Source organism: Copadichromis virginalis, linkage group LG14 (assembly GCF_057382275.1).
Source record: "Copadichromis virginalis isolate Kocher_CV1m ecotype Utaka linkage group LG14, C_Virginalis_male_GT1.1, whole genome shotgun sequence".
NCBI lineage: Eukaryota > Metazoa > Chordata > Actinopteri > Cichliformes > Cichlidae > Copadichromis > Copadichromis virginalis.
In genome coordinates this window covers 29,610,286-29,622,738 of record NC_140631.1, presented here as the reverse complement: position 1 = coordinate 29,622,738, position 12,453 = coordinate 29,610,286, and the positions used below count along the sequence as shown (strand labels likewise).

The window sequence follows — 12,453 nt, the reverse complement described above, 5'->3', positions numbered from 1 at the left end:
CCTTAAAAAAGTCGCTCATGCTTGAAAAATGCCCAACGAATTAAAACAATCTTAAAATTATTTTGTTTATCTGAAAGATGTGAATGCATGCAAAGAAGAGAAACAGAAAAAATCAGGAAGGAGGCTAATTATTTTGCTTAGCAAATAGATTTAATTAATAATTAATAAAGATGTTCAGTGAAATTTTTTTTAAAGATTCTACCTACTAACTTACCAATTTTGTGAAGTGAGGAATTCCAGCAACTCCCCAAAACTTTTTACAGTGTATGCTTTATTAAACAGTTTCATCATTTCATCATTACTGTGTCTAATAATGACTATTTTTTTTTTTTAACAAAGATAGATATTAAAGAAATAAAACGTTTACACGTTATTAACCTTTTGTTATTGTTATGACCATTTGTTGGCTGAGCTAGAATCTCTTTGTGGTTATATTGCTGTACAAGCTGTATCTTTAGACGGTGAAAATAACCGTCTAAAGATACAGCTAAATATTGAATCTCTTCTGGTTGATAGCAACAGGCCAAACGCGGTGGAAAAAGACAGACAGGGACACCACCGGAGTTATGTGTGTCCTGTAACGCGGGCAAGTTAGATCTTATTCGTCATTGGTACATCCGGGTACCTTTTTTTTTTTTGATTGACAGTTGCCATGGCAACAAGCTAGAGCATCGCCATTTTGTCAGGAGGGTTTTTTTCCCCAGCTCAGTCTTTTCAAATGTTCTCCCTTCCCGCCGGAATAATGCTGTCAGTGGATATATGTCTGACGTTTTTGGATATCGAAATGCGTCTAGTGGATCGGATTAAGAAGATCAAGAGACCGACGTTTTAACACAGTTGAAATAATTAGGCGGCGCCGCACTAACTCAGTTGTCCGTGTCTCTGGTCCACCGGGCCGGTTCACTGCGCAGGTTTGGACCGCGCGCCATTTTGTGAAAATTGACACAAAATTCCTAACCAAAATTACCAGAGGACACGGATTCCGTTTCACGTTTAAAATACTCCGGATTTAACCGTGTTCTCGTGTTTGTCGAAGTGGCCGGCGCCAAATTTGCGAAGACGGCGTAAAAATCTGAATTTGGCAGAACATTTATTTAGCGGTGGCTAGATTCGTTAGCTTGACGCTAGCCACAGAAGCTACAGCTAGCCAATGTTAGCTGCGTTCATTTTGTCAACTAGCTAGCCAGCTCGCTAAGGTTAGCTGGTGAGTTATGCGTGCTAGTTATCGTTAGCATGTCGCTTGTCATCAGCTGATAGTAACGTTAGTCAAGAGTTTCTTCGACAGGCGATGTTTTTCCACAGTGCTTGGGACATGAACAGCGCAATGAACCTGACTGGCGAATTATTTTAGCCGGTCAGAGGACGGGGGAATTGGATTTAACGTTAACATTACTCGCTAACCGTGCAGGGAGGGGAGAATCTCAAGCTGGATAAGTTTCCTCATCATACAGGTTATTGGACTTTAAATGAAGATCGTGCCATCAGAGGTGAGCAAAAGCCTTTGCGAAAGCGTCCAGGTTAACGCTTTCGTGGATGTATATGTTGTGTGTAACGTCAATGGTTAACAATGATGGACGCGATCGTGAAGTTGAGAAAGGTAGCTTATGGTATGGCGGCTAGCTAACGTTTTGTGGCGGCGCCGACTCCGCTGGAGCCACCTATAACGTTTGCTTTCAGTCAGTAGGTCAACTGATTATTAATGTCAGACAGAAACAGCATCCGAACTGGTTTTTGGACTAACCTAGAGAGAGAGGGGTGCAGCGGATTGTGTGGGTTTAGACGAAGAGTCATGCTGGCACAGTGTTAACGTTAAAGCTAGCCCTGCGATATTAGACTGTCATTGTAGGATTGAAGAAAATGTTGCTCTGCTGGCTCATATTTCCGTTGTGGATTACTGTCTAACTATATTACTTGCAGAGGTGTAGTTTTTATTTTTACAGCAATGGAGTGCGGAAGCTAACCAGGCTAACGCCTCGTAGCTAAATCGGCTAACTCGGCTAATGGTTAACGCTGACTTGTTGACGAACCAGCTGAATGGGCCCCACAACCCGCTGGCTGCACACACAGCGTCACTAGCTAACGTTAACACTGGATTGGTGAGAGATATGCTTGCTTGTCCTGCAGTTTTCAGGGTAACGTTAACGACGACGGCGTTAGCTAGTTAGACTGCTAACGGTAACGTGAGCCTGAATACGTTTGTCATTTATGCGTGGAATTGGGAGTCACATACACGAACGATATGTAGCAAGACTGGCCGCAAATTAACACTGAATATGCTTCCTAAATTCCAACCATGACGAGCGCTACCCCATCATCTGTAAGTACAGAGCTACCCGGCGACGGTCTTTATACACGAGCGTTAGGCTTTTAATTGTTTTGGGTTGGTTTCGTTTGATTCAGCTTTGGAATGGATCTAATCGGTTGGGCGTGAGAAGATGACACGCAGACTTGTTATAGAGGTCTTTAGCCATCACTTATGATATGATACGGCTAGTAATAGCAAGCTAGCTGTCGTTATATTTACACACCTAAATAGGCCCGTTGATGCCGTAATGACTAGAGCCAGGAAAGGAACTGTTCATATGTCAGTACTGAAAATTAACAAGAATCAGACATTTAGGGGAGACTAAAGAGCCACAAGTGCGCTTGCAAAATGGCTTTGTGTTAAAATAGAGCTGATATTTTCCCCTGTGTGGTTTGTCGTTTTTTTATTAAATGACAATTTTACCTCTTAGTTTTGTTAGTATAGTGCCTGCCATTGTTTGTGAATTTCTGTCAAACCAAACTTTTTCAGTTCTTCCTCAAAACAGTAATGGCAGTAAGGCCAGTTAGGTTCTCAGTAGCAGATGGCTATTTTAAGTTAAAGTATTGTGTATTTAATTTCACCCCATTTAGATTATATTTTTAAAATCGGTATGAACATTCTGAGAGGAGGTCAAGTGCTCTTCTAGATCCACAACAATGCAAATCCTGTTTTAGTTAATGTCTGTAATAGAACTATTTAGAAGTTTCACAAGAACTATATGTATTAAGTATTTCAAATATGTAATTTCCTGGGTCTTAACTATCTTTACAGTAAATGCACAAGTAGCTTGAAATTTTCAAATTTGAGGTCTGTTTGTAAACTCCCTCCATTAACACATTTACCCCAAGTGAGCTTCTTAAAGTTTTGGGGTGTCTTCTGCTGTCTAGCAGTTCTCTGTCCCTTCTTATGAAAAGTTTAACCACTATGAAGTTAAGTCCCACCAAAGATGCACAATGATGATATTCTGTTTTTATTCTTTGTAGTGGGTTGTGGTTTGCTGCTGGACTCTCCTCCCAGGATGATATGAAATTTTACAGGAGAAGATGCATCCAGGTTAGCTGCCATATATTAAGCCTTAACCCTTTGGTGAGGAAGTAGTGCTCTTCTAGGAGCTTCTCTTTCAGTTTTGTTGTTTTAAATTCAGACTCAAAAATTTGTAGGACTCTCTTAAGGGGGGTAAAAAAGTCAAGTAAGGATGAATAATTAAGAATTGTCAGTACAGAATTTACCATTTAATTCATTGCAATTATTTCATTGCAGAGCTCAAAGTAATTAAAATTTGCTTAGTTTTTTTTTTGTCTGAACTGAACAAGCAGTAAAACAAAGTAGTTATGACAAATGGAAGTGCTTTAAATTTAAAATGTTGTAAAGTGTGTGTATATAAAAGTGAAAAATAAGTGTTACTTTTCAAATAGTGTTTGACTGTGCTCCATCTTCTTACAGTTCCTCTTATTTCTGTCAGTGGATGTGCTTTTTTTTTTTTTCTCTCCTTGCTTTTCGAAAGCTGGGTCAGCTTTGTAACGCTCTCAGATGGAGTGCAGGTTTTGGGCTGTGCAGCTATTTTGCTGTCAGGCTCTTGTGTTGAAAGCAACGTCTAAGTGTGCCAAAGTTCAATTTTATTTCTTGTTTATTTCTTGTTTTCTCATTGGAAAATGGGAGCAGCTCTGCCCTGGCAACAAAAGTAGGCTATTTGCATACTGCGTTGTGATTGGTCTGTGCATTGATGGGCTTGCCAAATCACGCTGTATCTCTGTGGTGATAGGCTATGCTAATTAGGTGCTGTTGCTGGGATTCTGAATAGTGGTTACTGTGTAGCACTGGTGAATTGTGTTGTCTGGTGAGAGATGCTGATAGCTGAACATGCTATTTAATAATTTTTTGATTCCTTCTGGCTTAAAATGAAGGATGATTCACTGTACAGTGTGGAGATGCTTTATTTTCACCCCTTTTCACTGTTAAACCTGCTGTTTTGCTCCTTTTTCTTCACAAAGGTTAATATGTTACTATTGTATTTTATTTTGTGGTAATCCTCTAATGCTGTTTTTTTTTTTTTTTTTTTTTTTGCTTTAAATGTTTAACAAAAGACACTTTGTATTAACCTGACGTTTCTCTTAAATATGTATTCATTCTTGCTATTCTCAACATCATTTTTGCCTCTTTTTTTTCTTTTTTTTTCTTTCTTTTTAAAGAACGATCTTATTTCACTATACATATAAACACTAGAAATGCATAATTTGCATAAGTATTTTATTTTCCCAAAGCTAAATTTAGGTTCTTTTTTGTGTTAAGGGAAGCATTGCCTGTTTAAGTAGCAAAACAAAAAGGCCATTTGTATTTTGTCTGTACAGTAAGTAGAAAATATATTTTTCATTGTCTTTTTGGCCACACATCTCTTGTGTGGAGGAGGAAATACAATAGTTTCAAGTCAAGATTATTACATTTTTTTGTTCTTTTCTTACCTATAATGTTGAATCAGTTAATTTTGCAACTCAAAAGAGTGTTAATTTCTTCCAGGAGGAGAGACTTCAGCATGCAAACCTTCGTCCGTCCGGCTTGCGCCCTCTTTTTCTTTACACACTGCTGGTCTTCAGATGGCTGCTCCAATGCCCCATACGCACCAGCAGTACAGTGACCGCCACCAGCCAAGCACTGACCAATCTGTTACGGTCTTACCGTACAGCGACCAGACACCACAGCTCACTGCCAATCAGGTACACTAACCCTACCCTTCTCCACCTCCTGGATTTCCTTTCATCTTAACCCGGCAATACTTTTTGTGGTTTATTAAAATCCGGTTCACCTTTTGTTGCTGTCACCAGGCAGAGTAGCTGCTTGTCAAATGTTTTCTTCACTCTGTTCATGTCATATTGTGCAAAATCAATTATAGTGCATTTAATGATAGCCCTTTAACACTAAGCTGTATCATCCAGAGCTGCTGTGTATAGTTCCCCCCCCCCCCCCCCCCCCCCCCCCCTTAAAATACTGTTATTTCCCTTTTGTGATGCTTCAGAGGCACATGCCCCAGTGCTTTCGTGACCCAACTTCAGCTCCCCTGAGGAAGCTCTCCATTGACCTTATCAAAACATACAAACACATCAATGAGGTTAGTTTTGTTTTCATTACATGTATCTAGAGCTGCAATAATTAAATTTGAAATTAATAAGCTGTTATTCTTATTGTTCTACTACATGTTTCAGTTAGTTTTACAAGTAGAATTGTATATACTTTTATATTTGCTGTTTCTTTTGTCATGTGTGATATTGTGTTAATATATCAAGAATTTGGATTGATGGTCAGACAAAACAAGATATAGGAAGGTGTCACCTTGATCTGACAGCCTTTTTTGTTTTATTTATTGTTATTTTGTTATTAAATAATAATAATTTGTTATTAGTGGCATTGTAAAGCGCTTTGGGTGCCTTGAAAAGCGCTATATAAATCCAATCCATTATTATTATTATTAAAGCGATGAATTGTTGCACCTTAAAAAAAAAAACTTAAGTGTTTGGCATTGTTTTTACGTTGTAATAGTCAGTGAAACTTATGTGAACTGTTTTTTAAACTTATAGGTGTATTATGCAAAAAAGAAGCGACGGCACCAACAGGGTCAGGGTGAAGACTCCAGTCACAAAAAAGAGAGAAAGGTCTTTAATGACGGCTTTGACGATGACAACTATGACTACATCGTCAAGAATGGGGAGAAGTGGATGGACCGCTATGAGATTGATTCCTTGATAGGAAAAGGATCATTTGGACAGGTGCTTAATTTATACATTGTGCACCATATACACATGATTTGAATCATGGCATGGAGAAAATGCAGGTTTTTATGAGAAAATTATGGTTTACTTTTCATCTGTATCACCAGAAGGTTTGTGAAGCAACAGCTGTAGGTTTTTTAGCTGTGGTTAACAGTCGGCAAGTAATTTTCAGAAACGATACTATTTGTTGTTTTTGGCATCTTTAGGTTGTGAAAGCATATGACCGAGCAGAGCAGGAATGGGTTGCCATTAAGATCATCAAGAACAAGAAAGCTTTCCTCAATCAAGCCCAGATTGAAGTGCGGCTCCTAGAGCTCATGAACAAACATGATACCGAGATGAAGTACTACATTGGTAATCAACTCTTGAAATTTGCATCTGATCATAAAAATCATATCAAAGAAGTTAAAATGGCTTTTTCTGTATTTGATTCATATGGGTACAATTTGGTTTGCTGCAGTTCACCTAAAGCGTCACTTCATGTTTCGGAACCACCTCTGCCTCGTGTTTGAGATGCTGTCCTACAATCTATACGACTTGCTCCGAAATACCAACTTCCGTGGCGTCTCACTCAATCTCACCCGGAAGTTTGCCCAGCAGCTATGCACGGCGCTACTCTTCCTGGCCACACCTGAGCTCAGCATCATCCACTGTGACCTGAAGCCTGAGAACATCCTCCTTTGTAACCCCAAGAGGAGTGCCATCAAAATAGTGGACTTTGGCAGCTCATGCCAACTGGGCCAAAGGGTACTTTTACCATTTTCTTTAGCAACGTTCAAATCAACATATATAAAAAAAATATCTCTGGGAAGTGTGCCATAAACTTTTTGCCCCTGAACACTTGGTGTTATATTAGATAAAAGGTCTCATTATCCCTGTTCTTTTACCCTTTTTGTAGATATACCAGTATATCCAGAGTCGCTTCTACCGTTCCCCAGAGGTGCTGCTGGGAATGCCCTATGACCTGGCCATTGACATGTGGTCCTTGGGTTGCATCTTGGTAGAGATGCACACTGGGGAACCTCTGTTCAGCGGAGCTAACGAGGTAAAAAAAAAAAAAGTGAAACACTACTTAGGTTTGTTCTATGCTGTACCACTAATAATAACAAATAGCAATAGCTTTCACCTCATGTTTACATTTTTCTTTAAAATGTCAGATAAATGTTTAAGAATAGTCATCTTTAGATTGACATTTAACTTAATGTATTAATAAGAAGTCTTCAGTCTGCTTTAAGTTGCAAGTATAAATGTCAAAGGTTTTGTCAAATATTCCTTTCTGTCAGCATGACAGGAAGTAACTTTATTATTAACACTTTGTCCAGGTGGACCAGATGAACAAAATAGTTGAGGTTCTTGGTATCCCGCCTAATCACATAATGGACCTAGCCCCAAAAGCCAGGAAGTTCTTTGAGAAGCTTTCGGATGGTACATGGAGTGTTAAGAAGACCAAAGATGGCAAAAGGGTGAGCTCTTTTCTTTGTGCAGATGCACTCTTGCCACAATTTGTTTTGTTGAATGTTCTGGAATAATTACTGTAGATTTTGGTGATACACGAGTTGCCTTTAATGTGACGGTCCTCTGATTTAAATAGTATAAGCCTCCAGCTTCACGGAAGCTCCACTCCATCTTGGGTGTGGAGACAGGGGGTCCAGGTGGCCGGCGGGCGGGGGAGTCTGGCCATGCTGTTGCTGACTACTTGAAGTTTAAGGACCTGATCCTCCGGATGTTGGACTATGACCCTAAGAGCCGCATCCAGCCCTACTATGCCCTGCAGCACAGCTTCTTCAAGAAGACTGCGGATGAGGGGACCAATACAAGCAGTAGTGTGTCTACAAGCCCCGCATTAGAGCAGTCCCAGTCTTCAGGAACCACCTCCAGCACCTCCTCTAGCTCAGGTAACAGCCACCAGCTACAGATTCTGGGTGCAGTGTTAATTCTTTTTAAGTAGTAACATGTGTACATCTGTATGTTCTTGCATTAGGTAACATGGTTAAGTAACCAAAAAATTTGCTGACTTTGTTTGGTAAAATGCGGTTTTTGTAAACTGTTTCTTAACTCTTACCACAAGTAAAATGACCAAGAAAAACAACATGGTATGAAACCCATACAGCTGTGTGGGACAGAATTTGACATATTTGAATTGCTGAGGCTTTTGTTTTGTTTAAAACTCAGGAGGATCATCTGGGACAAGTACCAGTGGTAGAGCCAGATCAGACCCTACCCATCACCACTTGCATAGTGGAGGACATTTCGGCACGGCAATGCCTGCCATGGATGGTGACAGCCTCTGCCCACAGGTCAGTAAGGTAGCTGAAAATTAAAAAGTTGTACTAAGTTCTTGGAATGCTGGTTGATTAAACCAAAACTTAATAGCTTTTTTTTTTTTTTTTTTTTTTTAAAGTTCATACAAATGACTTCCTGTTAGTGTCATACAAGACTTCCTTCACTCATCAAAAATATTCTTGAATTTATTTTTCATGTATGACATGTTATTTTATTATCAGTATTACTCGTCAGAAATGGTCACAGTTCCTGAATTGTGAATTTTAATTTTGTTTAGTTTATGTTCTCAAAGAAAGGTTTTAGCTGTATTCCACTACTGACTCTTCTTATTTGACAGGCAAGACAGCCTTACCCACCACCGCTGGTGTGGGGAGGTGGCGTCGGACCCGAATCAGTCACTGGAGAGACCCACCCAGTCCAGGAGACCACCTTCCATGTCCCACCTCAGCACCCTAAGGCCCTGCATCCCCACTCACATACTCATCACCACCATGGGCAGATGATGGCTACACGTCCACGCCCACGCCACTACACTTCCCCGACACACAGCTCCTCAACACAGGACTCCATGGAGGTGGTTCATGGCCATCTGTCCATGACCTCCCTGTCTTCCTCTGCCTCCTCTTCCTCTACATCGTCCTCTTCCACTGGGAACCATGGCAACCAGGCCTACCAGCTCCGCCATTTGCCCGCTGGAGCCCTTGACTTTGGTCAGAATGGTGGGCTGAGCATGGGGCTAGGTGCCTTCTCGAACCCACGGCAGGAGACTGGCATGGCAGCGCACCCTGCATTCTCCATGGGAACGAACACAGGGCCTGCCCACTACCTAGCGGAAGGCCACCTGGGCATGAGGCAGGGCATGGACCGGGAAGAGTCTCCAATGACTGGAGTGTGTGTGCAGCAGAGTTCTATGGCCAGCTCGTGACTGCACTGACATTTTGCTGTGTGTTCCCCCTGTGCGTCATTTTTAAGGTGGTGTTTTTTACTACAAGGTGTGTTGAGAACAAAAGCTGCTCACGTCAGAAGGGAGATATCACTGAACCGCTACTACAGAGATAAACCTTTGTTAAAAAGTATATATGTAATTTTCACCAGTTTTTCTTTTGCAATCATTAGGCACAAAATAATACTGCGGAATAACCATAGTGAGATTGAGACATCCATTTTACCATTTCACCAGTTTCATGTAACCACCAAGTAATCACCATATGGTATTATGTGGCAAAATCTTCTAAGGAGCATTTCAGAGCAAAGTTTGAAGCTGTTTTGCAGGTAGCTGTTGGTGATGAAATGCTTGGCGTCCTCCTTCGGTTCAAACCATGGACTGCCTGACATTACTGTTTCACTGGTTCTTAATTATTTTTGCCCTTTTTTTGTTTTGTGAAGTTTCACGTAAAAAGCTGCTTGTAAATCCTGTAGCTTGACAATGAGGGGAAGTGTTTGCGGTGATATTTCTTGTTGTTGGTCGGTATTGTGTAACTCTGTCAAAGGGGAGCACATAGCAGTGGAGTCCCTATGCGTGTGCTGGCCGGGTGGAGAGGAGACCCCGCAGGTGGATACTGGCACCAGCCGGGGTCCAAGAAGAGGGAAGCACCACCCCTCAGGCCTAGAGGCCCCGTAGTCCTGCAAGCTGCAACCGGGCCTGGCACAGGCGAGAGCAGCGATGGGCGTGGGAAACGAAAGGATCCAGCCCAGTGAAAGGAAGACAGTCAGTGGCTGGTTCTAGATAACCCTTTGGCCTTATGACTCATGGACTTGGAATGGGATGGAGCTGGACATTATCATTTGAATTAAGATGGCTTTTCTCTATTTTTCTCTCTAGACAGCCCTTAATTCTTTAAAGAAATTAAAACAACTTAGAAAAGGTAAACACGAATGGTAATTTGAGGCCTTTCTCGACAAAGATTTCGTCTTCAGCAGGGCCCCACATAACAGGGTCTTATTGTACACAACAACCTCCTAAACATTAATTCCTTGAAATTTACTGGTTAAGGATTTTGCAGTGGAAAGAACTATTCCAGAGTCTACCCTTTTATGTTTTATTTCCCCCCCCCCCTTCTGCATGTAGTTCCTCATCAGAACCACCTGCACAAGTCTCTCCATCCAAAACATGGAAACTGAAGAAAAAAACGAGTTAAGTGACTGCCTTTTTTTCTCCTCAAATTATGCTGTGAATTTTACAAGAATTTATTTTCCCTTTGGATATGTTTTTATACCAAAGCAGTTGTTTTATAGCATATAGGTGTCTGTAACCAATAATGTAGCAGTTCACCACTTTGACGCAAAGTTTATCAAGATCTTATTTTAACGTCAATACAAACAGCTGCAATATATTACTTTAGCAAAACTGGACACCGTTGTCGAGACCGTTGGCTATTGTGTATTCTGGCCAGATTTGTTTGCAACGTTTTACCAAAACTGTTTCCATATTAATTGGTAGATTATTTTGGGAGTCTTTTAAAACTTTGGTATGTTAGAGAATTTGGTAGTTACTCTGCAGGCTCCGGAGTAGCAAGATAGAGGCTGATGGTTTAAAAAAAAAAAACAACTTAAAAAAAAAAAACACAAAACACAAAAAAAAAAAAAACACAAAACAAAGGAGACTAATGCGTTCTATTTCTGTGTCGTCGTTTTTCTTTTGCCCCCATCATACTATTTCAAAGGGTGTTGCTGCCTTTCATACATCATTTGGTCAACTTGGCTAGTTTCTGCCGTGAAGCAAGACTGTGGCAAACCAGTTTGTGTTGAATGGTATTGTTCTGATTTGGTAGGGCAGATCCCCACGATTGTTGTCCTATTCAAAGGGAAAGGGTGTCTGTCAGCCCACAATAACATGCTTTGCCTTGGCATAAATGCATGTTCTCAAAACATTACAGTCAATTACCAGATTTATTATTATTATTATTTTTATTTTTTTATATCAGGGATTTTGAAGTGCTTTCTTTCTTCTGTTGCTCATCTTACCAGCTTTGAAATTAGATATAAAAAAGAAAAGAAACCCTGCCCACAGCCACCTTTCAAATTAAGGGCAGGACACAGGTCATGCTGTTGTCATCTTAAAGGAAAACCACCATATGAATTCATGCTTGGCATTTTCCATAAACACAAATGTAAAGCTACCTATATTGAGATTGGAGTTTTATCTGGATGTCAAGGTTATACTTGCAAATTTGCAATCATTTTTCATACCCCGCAGAATTTGAGAAATTTAGAATTAGCCGGTGGTTTTTATTGCTGGCACTCATACTGGTACTAAACATTCCAAAAATAAAGACTGAAAGAAAAAAGAATTTGACTGCAGTGACTCGTAAGTGTGCGCCTATTTCAGATCATGCTGATTGACCTCTTATTTAGAGCAGTTGTCATGAAATGCAGCCCCTTTTTAATAGTTGAAATAGAATTTATGTATATACTTATATTTTTTTAATAAAGGAAGTATAGAACTCACTACCTTGCTCCTGCTGGTATGTTGATTATGTTTGTCAATTTGGTGACCATTCAGTGGGCAGGAACTCCTGTTTTCTTAGTGGCAAAACCTTGCCTTTTGGCAAAGGTACTTGACTACATCAGGACAACACTATGAGGTAGGGTTTGAATCAAACAGGGAAAGCTAGATCTTCAAACCTTAATAATTTTCACAGGGTATATTGTAAGTGCATGTACATCACAAACCTTACTTTTTGGTTATATGAGAAGCACATGGTTGGAGGAAAAAAAAAAAAGGTTCCATTGTTCATAAGCCTGTTCAGTTTGTGGGTTACACACAAACACCTATACTTGTTGACATATCTGAACACCCGACAGAAGTTGAAATCCTCTTATTTAATTTGGATTTATCCTTTTCATTTTTGAGTTCACATTTTTTCACTTTTTTTGTACATGCAACATGCACTATAGAATTGAACAGCATGGGGGAAAGGATAAGTCCATGTATCCACAGATTGTAAGATCTAGTCAAGACTTTGCTGTGTTTATGACAATGCCCTTTGTATTATATTAAGACAGTCTTATGTATGATATATAAAAAGAAGTTAATTGAATTGCTCTGTGTCTCTTTATTGTCCATTGACCCATCTATGTGAAATACTCAGATGTATAATAGTA

The 12,453-nt window shown here is 40.1% G+C and overlaps 1 protein-coding gene across 3 annotated transcripts; it reads left to right on the top strand.

Annotated features, from left to right (window-relative positions):
• The first annotated feature begins 650 nt into the window (after nucleotides 1-650).
• Nucleotides 651-12,389, top strand: dyrk1ab (dual-specificity tyrosine-(Y)-phosphorylation regulated kinase 1A, b). 3 transcript variants are annotated; one of them, XM_085430336.1, is made up of 12 exons: nucleotides 651-1,487; nucleotides 3,289-3,358; nucleotides 4,820-5,016; nucleotides 5,316-5,408; nucleotides 5,875-6,063; nucleotides 6,273-6,420; nucleotides 6,527-6,813; nucleotides 6,965-7,111; nucleotides 7,389-7,529; nucleotides 7,658-7,961; nucleotides 8,239-8,363; nucleotides 8,687-12,389. In XM_085430336.1, the coding sequence occupies exons 2-12, from the start codon at nucleotides 3,349-3,351 to the stop codon at nucleotides 9,272-9,274; spliced, it is 2,229 nt and encodes a 742-aa protein (XP_085286462.1). In that variant the 5' UTR covers nucleotides 651-1,487; nucleotides 3,289-3,348; the 3' UTR covers nucleotides 9,275-12,389. The 3 variants fall into 3 exon arrangements, with proteins under 3 accessions (XP_085286462.1, XP_085286464.1, XP_085286463.1); XM_085430338.1 differs by lacking the exon at nucleotides 3,289-3,358 and having other exon boundaries at nucleotides 1,394-1,487; XM_085430337.1 differs by lacking the exons at nucleotides 651-1,487; nucleotides 3,289-3,358 and adding an exon at nucleotides 1,533-2,317.
• Nucleotides 12,390-12,453: the final 64 nt, after the last annotated feature.

Coding starts and splice junctions, on each gene's coding strand:
- dyrk1ab (XM_085430336.1), top strand. Junction 6,064..6,272: donor GAAAAGGATCATTTGGACAG/GTGCTTAATTTA, acceptor TGGCATCTTTAG/GTTGTGAAAGCATATGACCG. Junction 7,112..7,388: donor TGTTCAGCGGAGCTAACGAG/GTAAAAAAAAAA, acceptor CACTTTGTCCAG/GTGGACCAGATGAACAAAAT.